Source organism: Muntiacus reevesi, chromosome 9 (genome assembly GCF_963930625.1).
Source record: "Muntiacus reevesi chromosome 9, mMunRee1.1, whole genome shotgun sequence".
In the NCBI taxonomy this organism is placed as follows: domain Eukaryota; kingdom Metazoa; phylum Chordata; class Mammalia; order Artiodactyla; family Cervidae; genus Muntiacus; species Muntiacus reevesi.
Genome location: NC_089257.1, coordinates 24787437 through 24806914, shown reverse-complemented (window position 1 = coordinate 24806914; position 19478 = coordinate 24787437). Strand labels below are relative to the sequence as shown.

Here is a 19478-nt window from a genome sequence, read left to right as displayed (position 1 = left end):
CTGAAGATGTGAACAAGACCGCCCCTCACATATTAGCTGAGCACAGGGGTACTTGGGTCTAAGAAATATAAAGGGGATTTGAAACAGAGACCTTGCTAGGTAGACTGAAGTTCGTTTTTGAGTCATCCTCACACTCTTGCTGCCGATGGCTCTCAGTATCCTCCTTTTACAGAACAGTGAAGTGGTTGGAACATGCGCTTTGAATCCCACTTCACTATTTAGTGGTGTGTGTCCATGGGTAAGCTTCTCCATTGCTTTAAACTTCTGTGGCTTCTCTTTAGAAAAAATAATGTCAAATGCATAGCACTGTGGTGACAAATAAGTGAGAGTAAGTAAAGTAAAGCACTTGGAAGCCTGGCCTTTAGCTCTGAATAACATGGGGCTAATATAATCAATACTGGGACGTAGACGAGGAGATAGCATCTCATAAATCTGTTACTTAGATTTAAGTAATATATCCAAGACCCAAAGCATCTGAAGGCACAGATCCTAGTCTGTTCCTTCAAAACTCTAGTAATGTAAATCTAGTGTTGTTTCGAGGAGTACAAACTCCCCTTACTGAGAACTGTCCAGGTAGGTCATTTCAAAATTAAAATAAAAGTGATCACAGAGGTGGGAGGGGGGATCGGGATGGGGAATACATGTAAATCCATGGCTGATTCATGTCAATGTACGGCAAAAACCACTACAGTATTGTAAAGCAATTAACCTCCAACCAATAAAAATAAATGGAGAAAAAAAAAAAAGTGATCACAGAGTTAGCATTTGATGAGTATCTACTAAGGGCAGATCTCTGGGCTTCCCAGGTGGTTCAGTGGTAAAGAATCTGCCTGCAATGCAGGAGATGTAAGTTCGATCCCTGGGTTGGAAAGATCCCCTGGAGAAGGAAATGGCACGCCATTCCAGTATTCTTGCCTCGGAAAGCCCATGGACAGAGGAGCCTGGTGGGCTACAGTCCATGGGGTTGCAGAGTTGGACACAACTTAGAGAATAAACAACAACAAGGGCAGATGCTGTTGCAAGTATTTTCCTATGAGACCTCTCGCTGTACAAGCTCATTGACTATTTGAGGTGTATGTATTTCCATCTTACAGATGAGGAAACTGAGGCACAGGTATAGAACCTTGGCAGAAGTCCAAAATCATGTTGACAAGATCACTTCCAACCAGTCTTGGGGAGTGAACTGGTGGCTCTGGCAGTGTTCCAGCACACACCAGAGTGTGGTTCTACACTCAGGTCCTCCAGCTAAGCTTCCTGCAGAGCCAGGTGCCAGCTGGAGCTGGGGGGCTCACAGTCTATGATTGGCTGCCATCACTTGTGGTTAGCCCTATGTGGTAGGGGGAGGCTGGGAAAGGTGGTGGAGACTGATAAATAATGCAGCAGCCTGCCTGAAAGACAGGAGAGCACCCTCTGCCTTCTCTTTGGTATCAGGTGATATCAACTGAATTGCAGTCTTCCCAACACTTTGCCCAGGCAGCCTGCTGAGCAAGGTAACACTCATGCTTTTCATGCCTTGAGTCACAATATTTATGTTGCTAACTAGAAGTACTTGGGCTTTTTCCCTTGTGGGGAATGAGAGGAGGGATTGAGGGAAACTGAAATATATTTGGTTTTTCTAATGTGCTTAAAATAGGAAAGGAACAAGAAAGCAAGTTGAGGAAGACACTGTAGGTCCATAGAGAAGATGCAAAATATCCGAATTACTGTAGATGAGGGCTGTAGGCAGAGGAAGGGGTTCAGGGAGTGTGTTATTTATTTATTTGGCTGCAGTGTGTGGCTTGTGGGGATCTTAGTTCCCTGACCCAGGGATCAAACAAGTGCCCCTGGCAGTGGAAGCTCAGAGTCCTATACAAAGGACTGCCAGGAATTTCCCAAGTAGTGCTTATTGAAAGCGTTTGCAAAACGAATCAGCAGAGGAAAGGAGGGAGGCTCTTGGAAAAATTACTGTGCTAATCCAGGCAAGAAAAATAATCAGGAGCAAAAAAATTTCAGGATTGGAGGAAATATGTACTTGCCCAGGTATTTGCCAAGAATTGCAGGAATTTCCTGAGCTGCATCAGATTAAGTAGGAGACCAATATTTCCCAAAGCATGACCTGTGGGCCCCTAGCAGCAGTGTCACTGAAATGCTTGCTAAAAAATACAATTTCTGGACTCTGTCCCAGATGGAGAATCAGACTCTCTGGGACCTGATGACCTGCAGCATTGTTTTTAAACACAAGCTCCCTAGTGATGCTGGCACATAGCAATTTTGAGACCTGCCACTGTAGAGACCCTACACAGAGGTTACGTTCATGAACAGGATTTCTGAACAGGGTCTGGGATGGTACACTTCTCTTTCTAAAGTAGTTCAAGCAAGAAGTTGCCTGGAGGAAGAGCAAGAATCTTCAGGTCACTCTGTAGATGCCTTGAGATATAAAAAGGCTCTTGATGCTGTCAGTTTTTTGATGTTGGTGTTTGGCCAAAAGTAGACAATAGTTATTTGTGGAGTGAATGAATAAACGGACGAATGAGTGCAACGGGTGTGACAACAAGGGGTCACGCTTGGGCACACCGTAGTCACTCAAGCATTGTGTGGGGACCAAAGACGTTAAGAGGAGGGATTGTGGACCAAGTACGAGTGTGTGCGTGGAGTAGGGGGCTGGGCTGGGAGTGGGGGCGGTGCTGCAACTCTGCCTTCCAAAATAACTAATGATGCACTCGTATGAATGACAGTTTCTGCCCCAGCCAAGTCACCTTAGAGTGGCTGCCAAAGTGAATCCATGCCCATGGAGGGAGAAGGACCTCTCCAGCTGTGATGGAAGGTGATAGCAATGCTGAGAGGGCAGAGCACGATGGGAACAGGGCTGAGCCAGCAACAACCACCCTGCCTTAGAGAGTCTGACGCTGGTCCACCACTGGGACCCTGTGTTAGAAGAGAGGAGAGTTTGCAAGATTCCCAGGTGTCAAAAAAAAAAAAAAATGACCACACGATAACTCTTTCATGGTTCTAATTTCATGCTGTCTGCAAGTCCATATTTCAGTCCCCTTTCAACTTGTTTGGGATTCCCAGGTGGCTCAGTGGTAAAGAATCCGCTTGTCAATGCAGGAGACATGGGTTTGATCCTCGGGTTGGGAAGATCCCCTGGAGAAGGAAATGGCAAACCTGCTCCAGTATTCTTGCCTGAGAAATCCCATGGACAGAGGAGCTTGGCAGGCTCCATGGGGTTGCAAAGAGTTGGACATAACTGAGCAACTGAGAACGCATGCACATGTTTACCAGAAAAGAAAAGCTAAGAATGGTGGTCAAATTTGACACTTGGCCAAACTTTTCTGGGAGGAAATTTAGGAAAAAATATGGGAAAATGGGGAAGGAGAAAAGGGTGTCCAGAGGATGAGGTGGCTGGATAGCATCACCAATGCAATGAACATGAACTTGGGCAAACTCTGGGAGATGGTGAGGAATAGGGAGGCCTGGCGTGCTGCAGTCCATGGGGTCACAAAGAGTCAGACACACTGAGTAACTCAACAACAACAATGGGAAAATGACTACGGGTGCATAGAAATCTAGCCTTAAAAATACTTTTTTCCTAAAGTGAAAGTATCACAAAAGTTTAAAAAATAATACGTATTTGTTGTGAAAAGTTCTAAAGATATGAAAATGAATTACATAGAAAATTAGAGATCCTCTTACCAGTGTCAATTCTATTTTCTAAAGAGTTGATATTGTGAAGGTTTCAGCGCATACCCTTCCAGAGTTTCTATATTTTCAGATATATACAAATGTGAACAGATATGCAAGAACGAGGTCTTACTATACTTGCTATTGTTGTTCTTGTCTCTGCTGTGTGAGGTAGGCATCATTTTATTTCTTGATGTATATAGAAATTGCACATATGTATCAATGCATATAGAAAATTTTAATTTCTGTGCTGTTTTCCATCGTGTACCTGGTCCACAGTTTGTGTAATAATGCTTGGTGATTATTTATGCTGTTTTGTATTTTGCAGAGTAACAAAAAAAATTTTTAAACACATTAAAATTTTTTTCTTTCTCTCTCTCCATATAAAATATCACTATGGGAATAACCTGTGGGGATGTTTTTATAGAACTTTGTAAAATCAGATTTATTTCACCAAAGATAATATATATTTAAACTTTTAAAAGACATTGCTACATTGTTCACTAGAAATATTATACCAATTTACATTCCTCCCAAGAATGTATGAAGATCCCTTCAATCCCCATGCCTTCATTAATGCTGATGAGCATCAATGTTTTCAATCTTTGCTAATCAAATATATAAATGATATCTGATTAGAACTAGTTATTAAACGTTCTATCTTCTAAAAAAAGTAGATGCTTATTTCAGAGGCAATAAAAATCCTAGATAAGGATAAAAAATATAAAACATCTATAACTTTTACCTGCGTGCATCCTAAGTTGCTTCAGTCGTGTCCAACTCTTTGTGACCATATGGACTGTTGCCCTCCAGGCGCCTCTGTCCATGGGATTCTCCAGGCAAGAATATTGGAGTGGGTTGCCAAGCCCACCTCTAGGGGATCTTCCCAACCTAAGGATCAAAACTGCATCTCTTCTGTCTCCAGCATTGGCACGCGGGTTCTTTACCACTAGCGCCACCTGGGGAAGCCTCATAGGTTTCACATATCACCACTATTAGCTTCTTGGCGTATGTTTCCCTAAAAAAGAAAAATAACACATTTTTCCTACTCCATTCTTACTTCTAGTTTGGATAAACTTGTAGCAGCTAAATAGAAAAACAATCTAATGAGTAAATTTGATTTGGATGTAAATGGCTAATAACAGCTTGGTGATGGTACTCTTTCTGGGAGTGCTTTCACAAATGTATTTCAGCTGATTTTGATAGACTATTTTTGGGTAGTGGGAGTCAAGGGGAGGTGTGGGTAGGGAGGGGAGAGAGTTCCAGGGCTCCTTCTAACATGCCTTGACTTACTGATTGTGAAAGTTCAATATTTAACTTGAATAACTCTAGAGATGGTCATACATTTTTAAAAAGAAGATTCATAGTATTATCTTGGAATTCCAGAGAACTAGTGTGCTAGAAAAAGACAAGGAAGGGGAAGGCTAAAGAAATGATAAAGCTACTTGGGAATGAGTTCAAACCAAGGCGACAGAGAGGGCATGGGAAGGCCCCTGCCCCTGACCCAGGACAGAATTTAGGAACATAATTGAACCGTATGTGACTTTGAGGTGTTGGCTGGGTTGCAGCTGAAATACTTCTGAGGTTAATGAGACCTTTGAAATGGTTTGGAACTGTTTGGTTCTCACACAGTCCTGCATATAGAACAAGGTAACAGGATTTCCTTTTCAACCAAGAGTTGGAAGTTGGCTATTAGCTTTTACGAAAAACATGAACCTCTGAAGCATAATGCATGCAAGATGGAGCAGACTTCAGTGGTTTAAAGGGACGGCCTGAGAGGAAACTGTCAGCAGCCGTCAGGACAGCCCTCGTGGCTTCCCCCTGCCCGCCCACCCCCAGCGCCAATCCCACCTCTGGGCAAAGTGTGCTCCTCTGAGGGTTAGCCTCCATGACCACATGACTAGAAAAATATCATCAATTTGGCTAGTTAGTTAGTTAATTGAGGGGAAAATGTTATTTAATATAATAGCCAAGTCAAGAGCATTAAACCAGGGACTTCCCTGGCAGTCCAAGTAATTAAGACTTCGCCTTCCAGTGCAGGGGGTGATGGATCCCTGGTCAGGGAGCTAGGTTCCTGCATGCCTCACAGCACCCCCCCCCCCCAAAAAAAAAGTCCAAAACATAAAACAGAAGCAATATTGTAGCAAATTCAATCAAGACTTTAAGAAAAGAGAGCATTATTCCAGGCAAATATGGGATGTATAGATGACAGTTTGAACATACAGTTGCTGTTTTTTCCAGTTATGTGTACTAAAGAATTTTGAGAATATTGGGCTAAGTGGGTCTAGAGATACTCAAATGGCATTTTAAGACTTTTTCTCTACGGCGCCATGGTGTCTACACCACAACCCAGATTGCTAGGGTTTCCTGAAATGTATAATTGCTAATATTTTTCAAAGAAGAAAAATATTACTCCCACCTCTTCTTATTACAAACTATAGAGCTAATTAACGATCAGTGCCTGATAATGACTTTCAGGATGGCCTGTGGAATTTTATCTGAAAATACTTGAATTTTTCATCTTAAAAGTTCTTCGGAATCTTAGTACATGCACACTGTGGTTTGTTTCAGAGAATTCTGTGGGGTTTGTTTCTAATGGAGACACAGCCTTTTAATTCACAGCAGCGTTCACTAATTAAAATTGTAAGCATAATTACTATCCATGATACTTATTATTAGCATGCATTCATAAAGCTCAAAATTCACTTCATCCTTTCAAGTACTGAGTAATTAGTTTCTTTGGATTTGTAGCTTTATCATCCTTTTATGTCCCGTCTGGAAGAAATAAACAATCAACCTCTCAGGAGATATCCTTAAAAAGCTGGAAATATATTGTACAGCTAGTGCAATGAGTCTGATACAATGCAGAAAATATGATTTTTCTTTGGTTTTAGTAGCCAGTTTTTTCTTGCATTTATTCAGCAAATAACTCTTGAGCATGTAATGTGTGCTAGGAACCTTGGCGAGACAGAGGTTAATCGTTCAGAGATTTTTGTCCTCAAAGACCTTAAGGTTTTGGTGAAAGGGAAATAATATTGTATATATGGTATGTACATCAACTGTATCTCAATAAAAAAATAAACTAAAATATAAGATTGTATACATGTATGTAAAATAAACTATGGTTGTGCATGTACTTACATACATGGTTTAAATGACCACCCACACTGTAAGAACAGGGAATAATGACTCTATTCTCTGCTATATGATCAGCACCTAACATAATATATTAAAACAGGAAATTTAATAATCAACTTCCTGGATGATTTAATAAGTGAATAATTGAATGTACTAATCTGTATTCTCTCCAAGATGCATCAGTGGGATGTTGACATTTTTTCCTCATCTGACTTGTTTTTATTGTTCCCAGGTATCAGCCAGCATGGCTGTCTCTCTGCCACCCACCCTGGGACTCAGTTCTGCCCCAGATGAAATCCAGCATCCACATATTAAATTTTCAGAATGGAAATTTAAACTGTTCAGAGTGAGATCCTTTGAAAAGGCCCCTGAAAATGCTCAAGCAGAAAAGCAAGATTCCTCCGAGGGGGCGCCCTCTCTAGAGCAATCTCCAGCAGCCCTGGACAAGGCTGGTGGTACGAAGCCAGCCTTGACTCAACCGGCATTAAAGCCCCACCCAAAGTTTCTGAAAAAATTCCATGATGATGGAAAAGCAAGAGACAAAGCAATCCACCAAGCCAACCTGCGACATCTCTGCCGCATCTGTGGGAATTCTCTCAAAGCTGATCAGCACCACAGGAAATATCCAGTCCACGGGCCCGTGGATGGCAAAACCCAAGTCCTCTTACGAAAGAAGGAAAAGAGGGCCACGTCCTGGCCAGACCTCATTGCCAAGGTCTTCCGGATCGACGTGAAGGCAGATGTGGACTCGATCCACCCCACTGAGTTCTGTCATAACTGCTGGAGCTTCATGCACAGGAAGTTCAGCAGTGCCCCGTGTGAGGTTTACTCCCCGAGGAATGCAGTGATGGAGTGGCACCCCCACACACCATCCTGTGACATCTGCGATGCTGCCCGCCGGGGACTCAAGAGGAAGAGTCAGCCGCCAAACTCGCAGCTCAGCAAAAGACTCAGAACTGTGATGGACCGAGCGAGACAAGCCCGACGGTGCAAGAGAAGAACTCAGGACAGGATCAGCAGCAAGGAACTGATGAAGAAGATCGCCAACTGCAGTAAGATACACCTCAGTACCAGGCTCCTGGCAGTGGACTTCCCGGCGCACTTTGTGAAATCTATCTCCTGCCAGATTTGCGAACACATTCTGGCGGACCCCGTGGAGACCAACTGTAAGCACGTCTTTTGCAGGATCTGCATTCTCAGATGCCTCAAAGTCATGGGCAGCTATTGTCCTTCTTGCCGATATCCCTGCTTCCCCACTGACCTGGAGAGTCCGGTGAAGTCTTTTCTGAGCATCTTGAATTCCCTGATGGTGAAATGTCCAGCAGAGGAGTGCGATGAGGAGGTCAGCTTGGAAAAATACAATCACCATGTCTCAAGCCACAAGGAATCGAAAGAGACTTTTGTGCACATCAATAAAGGGGGCCGGCCCCGCCAGCATCTCCTGTCCCTGACCCGCCGGGCTCAGAAGCACCGTCTGAGGGAGCTCAAGATGCAGGTCAAGGCTTTCGCCGACAAGGAAGAAGGTGGAGATGTGAAGTCTGTGTGCCTGACCTTGTTCCTGCTGGCGCTGAGAGCCAGAAATGAGCACAGGCAAGCCGATGAGCTGGAGGCCATCATGAAGGGACGTGGCTCTGGCCTGCAGCCGGCTGTCTGCTTGGCCATCCGCGTCAACACCTTCCTCAGCTGCAGCCAGTACCACAAGATGTACAGGACTGTGAAGGCCATCACCGGGAGGCAGATTTTCCAGCCTCTGCACGCCCTTCGGAGTGCTGAGAAAGTCCTTTTGCCAGGCTACCACCCTTTCGAGTGGCAGCCACCTCTGAAGAACGTGTCTTCCAGCACCGACGTGGGCATTATTGATGGACTGTCCGGACTGGCCTCCTCTGTGGACGATTACCCGGTGGACACCATCGCCAAGCGCTTCCGCTATGATGCTGCTTTGGTGTCGGCTCTGAAGGACATGGAAGAAGACATCCTGGAGGGCATGAGAGCCCAAGAGCTTGAGGACTACCTGAACGGGCCCTTCACCGTGGTGGTGAAGGAGTCTTGTGATGGGATGGGAGACGTGAGCGAGAAGCACGGCAGCGGACCGGCAGTTCCGGAAAAGGCGGTTCGGTTTTCCTTCACGGTCATGAAAATCAGCATCGCTCATGGGTCACAGAACGTGAAGGTGTTCGAGGAAGCCAAGCCTAACTCCGAGCTGTGCTGCAAGCCGCTGTGCCTCATGCTAGCCGATGAGTCTGACCACGAGACCCTGACGGCCATCCTGAGCCCTCTGATTGCCGAGAGGGAGGCCATGAAGAGCAGCGAATTAATGCTGGAGATGGGAGGCATCCTCCGGACTTTCAAGTTCATCTTTAGGGGCACCGGCTACGATGAGAAACTGGTCCGGGAAGTGGAAGGCCTCGAGGCTTCCGGCTCCGTCTACATCTGCACCCTTTGTGATGCCACCCGCCTGGAGGCCTCTCAAAATCTGGTCTTCCACTCCATAACCAGAAGCCACGCTGAGAATCTGGAGCGCTATGAGGTCTGGCGTTCTAACCCCTACCACGAGACGGTGGAGGAACTGCGGGACCGGGTGAAGGGGGTCTCGGCCAAACCCTTCATTGAGACGGTCCCTTCCATAGACGCCCTCCACTGCGACATCGGCAATGCGGCTGAGTTCTACAAGATCTTCCAGCTGGAGATCGGAGAGGTGTATAAGAACCCCAACGCCTCCAAAGAGGAAAGGAAAAGATGGCAGGCTACCCTGGACAAGCACCTCCGGAAGAAGATGAACCTGAAGCCCATCATGAGGATGAACGGCAACTTTGCCCGGAAGCTCATGACCAAAGAGACAGTTGAGGCAGTTTGCGAATTAATTCCCTCCCAGGAGAGGCACGAAGCCCTGAGGGAACTGATGGACCTTTATTTGAAGATGAAACCCGTCTGGCGATCCTCATGCCCTGCTAAAGAGTGCGCGGAATCCCTCTGCCAGTATAGCTTCAATTCACAGCGCTTTGCTGAGCTCCTCTCCACCAAGTTCAAGTATAGATATGAGGGCAAGATCACCAATTATTTTCACAAAACCTTGGCTCATGTCCCTGAAATTATTGAGCGGGATGGCTCCATTGGGGCATGGGCAAGCGAGGGAAACGAATCTGGCAACAAACTGTTCAGGCGTTTCCGGAAAATGAATGCCAGGCAGTCCAAGTACTATGAAATGGAAGATGTCTTGAAACATCACTGGCTGTATACCTCCAAATACCTGCAGAAGTTTATGAATGCTCATAATGCCCTGAAAGACTCGGGGTTTACGCTAAACTCGCAGGGAGGCTTAGGGGACTCGTTAGACCTAGAGGACTCTCCAGAACCGCAAGATTCAATGGAATTTTAAGCAGGGCAGCCGCTTATGAGTTGGTTTGGCAAATATGTTTTTTCCTCTGGGTGGCATGAGATTTTCTCCTGGTACCCTGCGCTCCATCCAGTGTGTGGGGCTTCACCACCCAGGCAGTGGTAGGTTGGAGAGGCTGCAGATGCTGAACCCACGTCAGGAATGGTTAACTGGTGAGCTGATTGCTTGAGCTGTTGAGGGAGTTCAGAAATGCAACAGGGGAAATCAGTTATTCGAAAGCTCAATAGCTGAGAGAAGGAGTAACTGCAGGGGAGCAGAGATGAACAAAGATAGGTATGTGTGTGACTGAGTGATGTGAAAATCAAAGTCAAGGTTGCCAAAGAACCCAGGAAAGAAATTTGACTTGTGGTCTCCATCCCCCAACCAAGTTACTCGTTTATATTGAGCTGTGTTTTTTATTTCATTTTTGTAGAATTCTTTGTTTTGTAAATTTCACATATTTTGGCTTATTCTACAAGATTCAAAAAAAACTTTTCAGATATCTTTAGCAATAGTATCTTCCTTGTGTATGGCACAGTGTCCTTGACAAAGTGCTCCTGGTGCATCCTGTCATTTGGTACACTTATGCAGAAATACCCTACATCCAGAATGTTTTTGGAAAATTAGTCCTCTTCTGAATTTAAATGATGTCTCTTTTGTAACAGTTGGAGTTTAGGAGATCATCTGTACCATGAATTTTTCAATAACAAAGTTAGAAGAATAAAACCGTTAGCTGTAGCTAGCTATTAATCTTGTGGTAGTACATGTTTAGTTTGCTATCAGTAGCCAAGTATGATCTTTATTTTTACTTTTAACTAGTTTAGATTCTCCAAATGATTTTCCACACAGTCTCAAAGCCACAGGGGCCTTTTTTTGTTTTGTTTTTACTTTAAAAAAATTATTTCTAATTGGAGGATAATCGCTTTGCAATGTTGTGTTGGCTTCTGCCGTATATCAACATGAATCAGCCATAGGTATACACATATCCCTTTTCTCTTGAACCTCCTTCCCACCTTCCACTCCACAGTGGTCTTTTAAATCTGGGTTTGTTTACTGTATAAAAACAGATTTAATGTCTTGCTGAAAATTTCTGCCAGGTTTTCTCCATATGAAACCTGGATCAACTAAATGGAGTTTTCATGGAGTTTTTACCTCTACATTATGTTATTTTTTTTCTATTATGATCAGTTTAATTTCAGTGTATTAAGGTTTTTGTAGCAGGAAATTGTTGTACTTTTCTTACCTGCTAAGTTTAGATGGAGGGCTTCCCAGGTGGTGTCAGTGGTAAAAAATCTGCCTGCCAATGCAGGAGATGAAAGAGAGGTGGGTTCGATCCCTGGGTTGAAAAGGTCCCCTGAAGTAGAAAATGGCAACCCACTCTAGTATTCTTGCCTGGAAAATTCCATGGACAGTGGAGCCTGGTGGGCTGTAGTCTATGGGATTGCAAAGAGTAGACATGACTGAGCCACTGAGCATGCATGTGCAGGTTTAGATGGAGCCTGCTCATAGAACAGTGGAAGAGTTAACATTTGTAGAGGTTTGTTTTTTTTATTTTTCTTTTGCCGCTTTTAGAATATTTCCACTTTCATCCTCACTACAACTCTGTGGGGTAGACATTGCCATGCTTCTCATTTGTGGAGGGTTAAATGACTTGCCCAAATTTGTGGGGATAGTAAATACCTGATCTGGAATTTGAACTCAAATCTTTTGTTTTCAGATTCCATGTTGTTTCTGCCACAAAAATGAACCATTAATTTTCTTTTTTAAATAAAAGCAGTAACATAATTTGTTTAGAATCTACAACTCATTACTATAGTTCATAATCTTGAGATTGCATTTCTTAGGAGCAGGGACAGGTGGATTTTAAGTCCTTGGTGTGCTTAGGGCCTTTTGCTAGGAGGAAGAATTGTCAAAGTTCTCAAGAGCCCCCCAAACCTCCAGTGGCTCCAGTTTTTGGAAACTTTTGTCTGCATCCTTAGGAATTTGGGAATTGCCAATTGCTGGCAGTTTAGAGCAGGCATGGGAGTTTATATGCTAGTGAGTCAATGATACGTTAGTGTTAATTAGTTTTTTTCTTCCTTTGATTTTATTGGCCTTACTTGTCACTCTTCATACACAGTATATCAAAGAGCTTTGTAATTTAGTTGTCAAATGTGCATCAGTGATATTATCCTAAATGGTATGCATTTGATGCTTTTACAGGGATTGAACCTGGTATTTTCCATTTAAACAATACAGCAGTTTTTTCTTGCTTTTTTTGTATAGAATATATAAATTACAAAGATACTTGTAATTTAGTTGTCAAAAAGATATACATATTTTAATTTAAATTTTTTCTAGAAAACGTTTACGTTTTGCATTAGGTAAATTAATGGACTTTGAAGCCACCCCTTTCCTTCATCCCCTTTAATCCCTATAGCATGTCTCTGCACTAATACACAGCTAAATTCCTGTAATCTTCTTACTCCCTGAGGCAAGCTTGCTCTGGTTTGTAGATTTTTTTCCCCCACTTCCTCTCTGTTACTCAATTGGTGGCAATGTAAACACTTTCCAATGTTAAATTCAACTTTCTAGCATTGTAGGAACTACTTTGAATGCATGTGACTAACAGCATGATTTATAGCACAACCCTCCCAATAATCCCTTAATCAGATCACATTTTAATAACCCCCCGGAACATCTGGCTGCAGGAATTTCAATATGTAGAAATACTGCCTATGGTTGTTTTTGTCCTCCTCACTGTTGAGATTGTAATATTCTAGACCCTGGTTTTATATTCAAATTTTATTTTTGAGAGTGTCCATTATAAATGCAGTCACATTCTCTAGGGAAATTCACCACACTGAACAGAGCTTTTTTTTTTTTTGAAGTATAGACTGAGACTTGAGAAGTGAAAAGCATCTTTCTCCCATGAAACCTGATTCTACAAGTTCTCTTGCCAACCCGCTGAGGTGCACTGCAGGAACCAGTGATAATGGCTGATGAAAATTGATGAATAGTCAGTATGAGGTCAAAAAGCTCTTTGGGATTAATAAATGTGTACCGAGAAGCAGGAACAGGAGGAAGAGATGTCTTTTCCTTCCAAGTGAATTATAATTTAGTTTTGCCTCAATTTGTTTTCACAAAATGTGGATGAAGGTAAAGATTTTTTTTTTTTGGTTGAGCTTGTGGATCTCACATTAGATCAAACAGAATTCAAATTACACACAGTTAGGAGGCAGAGTTTGTAAGCACTGGTGGTGGTTGCGAGAATGAATCATCATTTCGATGCAAATGATTTTTGATTGCAGATATGTCTTTGTCTTCAGTTATCGTTTGAGAGGTGGTTTATTCTTTTGATGTTGAGAGATTTTTAAGTAACAGGAGATATTTTATCACTATTTTATTTTTTCCATTTCGGAGAAGGCAATGGCACCCCACTCCAGTACTCTTGCCTGGAAAATCCCATGGATGGAGGAGCCTGGTGGGCTGCAGTCCATGGGGTCTCGAAGAGTCAGACATGACTGAGCGACTTCACTTTCACTTTTCACTTTTATGCATTGGAGAAGGAAATGGCAACCCACTCCAGTGTTCTTGCCTGGAGTATCCCAGGGATGGGGTTGCACAGAGTCGGACATAACTGAAGTGACTTAGCAGTATTTTTTCCATTTAACTACAGTGACCTACATAAATATACCTCATTCATTTTTGGTGAGATTTTTTCCTTTTGTGAAATTGCACTTCACTTTATTTTCATACACATAATTGTAAAGTTTGTTTAATGGCTTCTAAGACCTTTCTTCTTATTATTTTGTATTTGTTTTAGGAAAAGTTCAGGCACCAGGATGTAGTGGTTTTATTTGATGATTTGTTGTGAAGGAATTTCCATGTCAAATGTTTTCAGTTAAAATATATTTCAGCATTTAATTTTTATATTTTGATATTTCTATTCCTTATTAATATTATGGCTATAGTTGACAGTTGTATGTTTAAGTATTTGAAATAAAAGTTTAAAATTTGGAAACAGTGGATAGTGTGATTTATATTCAAATAATAATATTGAGTACAACATTAAATAAATGAAATGACATTTTTCCTTGAGTCAAATACAACATGAATTTGGTGCTTTTATAATAAAAAAGCAACAGAATAATGGATATAGTTTATGCTAAAATAAGAAAGACAATTTGGTACCAGACACTTAAGGTAAATGTAGGATTTGAAATGAAAATTTAAATTCTTTTGACAATCATAAAAATATGATGCTGTGCCCCACAAAATTCACGCATTCATACACTCAGCATTTTGATCAGAGTGGTTGACTTGCCAGGGCCACACAGATAATGGCAGAAGTGAGCTAGCCCCCAGGTTCCCTTGACTAGTCCTTTCCCTAGTAACAACAACAGTGGTGATCACAGCAACAGTGATAATAGTTACCACTGACCAAACAGTGTGGCAAACACTTTGCCCATGGTTTTCTCTTTGGATCCTTTTGGAGTCAGTACCACTGTTTTCTTCATGTTACACACGAGGTCACTGAAGCTTATCTCAGCCGAGGTCACTGAAGCTTATCTCAGCCCGAAATTGACAGAACTGCACCTTCACAATTTTCCCTCTATCTCCGTCCATCTTACCTTCATGCTAGTCTGTCATCCCCACATCATCTGTGAAATTTCAAGCAACTTAGTGCTGCCTTTTCTGGAGACTTTCCAGCTTGCTCCTACTCAGAACAGAGATTTGGCCAGGCTACTTTCATAAACATACCAATTTTTTAAATATTGAAATATGTTTGTACTTGTAGGTAAACAGCATGTCCCCCAAAGACCTCGGTACCCTCCCTACTCCTGCAGCCCCAATCCATCTCCCAGGAACTCAGATCCAGCAAGTAACAGGTTGGCTGTTGGCACAGCAGGGGGCCTTAAGGACTGTTCCAGTGCCATTTCTTTGACTGACTTTTAAAAAATCCTACTCTCTTTACTTTGTACTATTCTCCCCCACCTTTACTGAGTTATTATTGACACATAAAATTATCTATATTTAAAGTGATGATTTAAGTATACATTGTAAAATATCAACCACAATCAAGTTAATTAGCTCACCCAGTGCCTCACATAGCACCTTTTGTATATGTGCAGTTCAGTCCAGTTCAGTTCAGTAGCTCAGTTGTGTCCTACTCTTTGCCACCCCAAGGACTGCAGCCCGCCAGGCCTCCCTGTCCATCACCAGCTCCCGGAGTTTACTCAAACTCATGCCCATTGAGTCGGTGATGCCATCCAACTATCTCATCCTCTGTCGTTCCCTTCTCTTCCCGCCTTCAATCCTTCCCAGCATCAGGGTCTTTTCAAAGGAGTCAGTTCTTTGGATCAGGTGGCCAAAGTATTGGAGCTTCAGTTTCAGCAATAGTCCTTCCAATGAATATTCAGGACTGATTTCCTTTAGGATGGACTGGTTGGATCTCCTTACTGTCCAAGGGACTCTCAAGAGTCTTCTCCAGCAACACAGTTCAAAAGCATCAATTCTTTAGTGCTCAGCTTTCTTCACAGTTCAACTCTCACATCCATCACATCACTACTGGAAAAACCATACCTTTGGTTAGATGGACCTTTGTTGGCAAAGTAATGTCTCTGCTTTTTAATATGCTGTCTAGGTTGGCCATAACTTTTCTTCTAAAGAGCAAGCGTCTTTTAATTTCATGGCTGCAGTCACCATCTGCAGTGATTTTGGAGCCCCCAAAATATAAAGTCTCTCACTGTTTCCACTGTTTCCCCATATATTTGCCATGAAGTGATGGGACCAGATGCCATGATCTTAGTTTTCTGAATGTTGAGTTTTAAGCCAACTTTTTCACTCTCCTCTTTCACTTTCATCAAGAGGCTCTTTAGTTCTTCACTTTCTGCCATAAGGGTGGTGTCATCAGCATATCCGAGGTTATTGATATTTCTCCTGGCAATCTTGATTCCAGCTTGTGCTTTATCCAGTCCAGCACTTCTGATGATGTACTCTGCATATAAGTTAGAACACTTAAGATGGAGTCTTTTAACAATTTTCAAGTGTATGAGACAGTATAGTATCAGTCATATAGTAACCCAGCTGTACATGAGATCCTCAGAACCTACTCATCTTATAACTGAAAGTTGGTACCCTTTGACCAAGGGTATCTGATATTACTCCTGCATTTGAAAATGAAGCAGCTTCTTATCCTTTAAGGCTTAGCTAAGTTCTAGATATTTCTTGATACACTTTGTAAATATTTCAGCCTATTTTAAAAGCTATTTATAGGATAACTTTTAGGAGCAGGCATTGGAGATAGAGGAGTAAATTCAGACAGTTTCTGCTCACAAAGAACTGGTTGGAGGTAGACACTGAATCAACAGTAATTATAATAAATGCATGACTCCACAGTCTAGTGAGTATTATGAATGAGAAGTACTAGGTGCAATTCAAGTACAATAAGACAAGGGAATTTAAATTGGGAAATCAGAGAAACATCTAGGAAGAAGGAACCTTTAAGAGAAGACTGGTAGGATGAGTGGAGTGAGGGCAGGTGAGGAATGATAGACCAGGCCCAACATAACCTGTGGGAAGACAGGTGGGAGACCTGCCCACTTTTTGACCTTTTATGATTGGCTTCAGAACAGTTATGGTGCTTGTGGGTGTGTCGTTTAACTTGCTAATGTATTACAATGAGCGTGTAACGGGGATCAAGGTCTATTGGAAGTGGAATCTTCTGCCATCTTGGAACTGGTTGGTTCTAACCAGTTTTTATCATGCCCCATGACCATGCCATTCTTTTAAAGGTTGTTCCCTGCCCCCTTCCCTTTTGTGTCAACTGGAGATGTTTCAGAACCAAAGGAAGGTTTGTGTAGCAGAAGCAGACTGAGGGAGGGGCTGCTGAGTTCAGATAATCAGGCAGATGCCTCATCATGCAGGACCCTGTGATCGGTAAAGACTTTGGATCCTACCCCAAATGCAAATGGAAACCGTTGAAGAGTTTGAGGCATGCAACCCATGCCAAGCCAGGGGAGGGACAAGAGTGAAATGCTTTTGGAAGGTGTTCAATGTGAAGTGATTTGTCGAAGACTGAGAAGGACTATGCATATAATTTTAAATGTTGGAGTAGCCACTTCAAACATCTTAGAAACACTGCCTGCTAATTCTTTTGTCTTATTCCCTGAAGTGACTGTGGCTGTTTCCAGATTCACAGAACTGGGTTAGTGCCCTTTCTTATTACTTCAAGGTACTTGGGACTATTTAATCTGCATGTTTAAATATATACTACAGCAGATATTGGGCTTCCCAGGTGACTCAATGGGTAGAGAATCAACCTGTAATGAAGGAGATGCATGAGACACGGGTTCAATTCCTGGGTTGGGAAGATCTCCTGGAGGAGGGCATGGCAACCCACTTCAGTATTCTTGCATGGAGAATCCCATGGGCAGAGGGGCCTGGGGGGTTTGCAGTCCATAGTACTGCAAAGACTGAAGCAATTGAGCATGCATGGCAGATACTGGCTTCATGCTTACCACATTCATTTCCCTTTTCCGGGCAGACAGTTAAGCTGTATTTCCCAGCCTCTTTGCATCTAGGTGGGGCTGTACTACTTGAGTTTTTTTTTTTTTTTTTTAAATAAAAACAGTGGAATGTAGGAGGAAATGATGTATCATTTGCAGGCTGAAACATTTACAGGAGAGTGTGCCTTCTCTGGGTTCTTTCTTTTCCTTGTATCTGAAGTCTTGAGGATGTAAGATAAAGATGGCAGAATTGCCAAATTGAAACAGCCTGATTCTCTGAGACCCATCTTAGAGGAAACCTACTCTGGTGAATAACTTAATAAGTGAAAATGAAAGTGAAGTGAAGTTCACTCAGTTGTGTTCGACTCTTTGAGACCCCATAGACTGTATAGTCCATAGAATTCTCCAGGCCAGAATACTGGAGTGGGTAGCCTATCCCTTCTCCAGTGGATCTTCCCAACCCTGGAATCGAGCCGGGATCTCCTGCATTGCAGGTGGACTCTTTACCAACTGAGCTATCAGGGAAGCCAACTTAATAAGGGAAACCTGCATTGAACTCTGCTTGAGTGGGAGAGAGACTTTGTGACAATTTACTGGTGTTTTGGAGTTTTTATTACCACAGCCAGTGTCACTTATCCTAACACTCATTTTCTTCTCATCTATGTAGGCATTCACAGGTTTGTTGGTTCCATTTATTCTTATATCTCTTGCTTATTCAGTTAGTGTGACTGATTCTATTTTACTTTCAATATTTATATCAGTATTAAGCTAGACAATGAGTAAGTCATTTTGGCTGCCCATACGGGAATGCAGAAGCAACTCATGGAAGAATTTAATTCAATTCATTTCAATGAAAATGTAAGTGACTACAGTATGCAAAGCGTTAGGCTAAATGCTAGATATATAGAGATGACAAAGTCTCCTATTTCTCAGATTGAACTGTGGACTTGGGAGAACAATACAAACTCCAGATAAGCTTGGGGAAGTAAAAAACAGAGAAGAAGCAACTCACTTTCCTGAAAGAACGGGAAGCAAATGACTTCAGAGGTGAAATGGTGGTGAAGTGGTTTAGCCCGAGACAGTTGGGGAGAGGTTCTGTGACCCAGTAGAGGTGCAGGGTCAGGAAGAAGTACCCAGGAGTGGTACAGAGCATAGACAAATTCTCAATGGTCTCGCTAAGACAACGGTCGCCATGCTGGGACAGGAAGGGACAGAAAGAGCTCTTCTTTATCATGTGAGCCCAGATGGACCTGAAAATGGCAGAGAGAGAAAGTGAAACCGTAGATGTCCTAAGTCCTGTGGTTAAAGCTAAGGTGCCACTCACGAGTCATCCTCCCAACTAACCTCAGGCCAGGTGGGAATGTGAATGTTTAAGAAGCAGCTGGTGAGGAGGGATAATGACTCTAAATAATAAATGTTTCACCCTCACTCGCTCCCACTCCTGACACCTCAACATTATATTTCTTCCTAGAACTTGGAGAAAAAGCTGGGTGAAGACAGAGAACTCTAAATTTATTAAACTAAATTTCCAATGCACAGTGAAAGGGATGCATAGTATAATGTGAGTTGATTTACAGAAAAATAGAGTTTTATTTCTTGGACTTTTGAGTCTATAAGCAGAGATTTGGGGTGATGGGGTCCAGAGGAGTTTTCTGGGAGGAGGAGCAGATATCTGAACTGGGATGTAAAGAGTGGAGAGGAATGAGCCAGATGGATTTGGGTATTGGCAGGAGTTATCAAGTGCAAGAGGGAAAGCGTACCCTGCGGAAGGAATGGGTTCCCCCAAAGCCCTGAGTACCTGTGAAGTAACTAGGGGG

The 19478-nt window shown here is 42.6% G+C and overlaps 1 protein-coding gene and 1 long non-coding RNA gene across 2 annotated transcripts in view; one reads left to right on the top strand and one right to left on the bottom strand.

The window, feature by feature from the left end:
* Positions 1 to 19478, bottom strand: part of LOC136174394 (uncharacterized) — a 1095937-nt gene that overhangs the window by 1000437 nt on the left and 76022 nt on the right. The window lies entirely within an intron of this gene.
* Positions 7043 to 10174, top strand: RAG1 (recombination activating 1). Its single transcript, XM_065946169.1, has one exon. It carries the CDS (start codon positions 7043 to 7045, stop codon positions 10172 to 10174), a length of 3132 nt encoding a protein of 1043 aa, XP_065802241.1.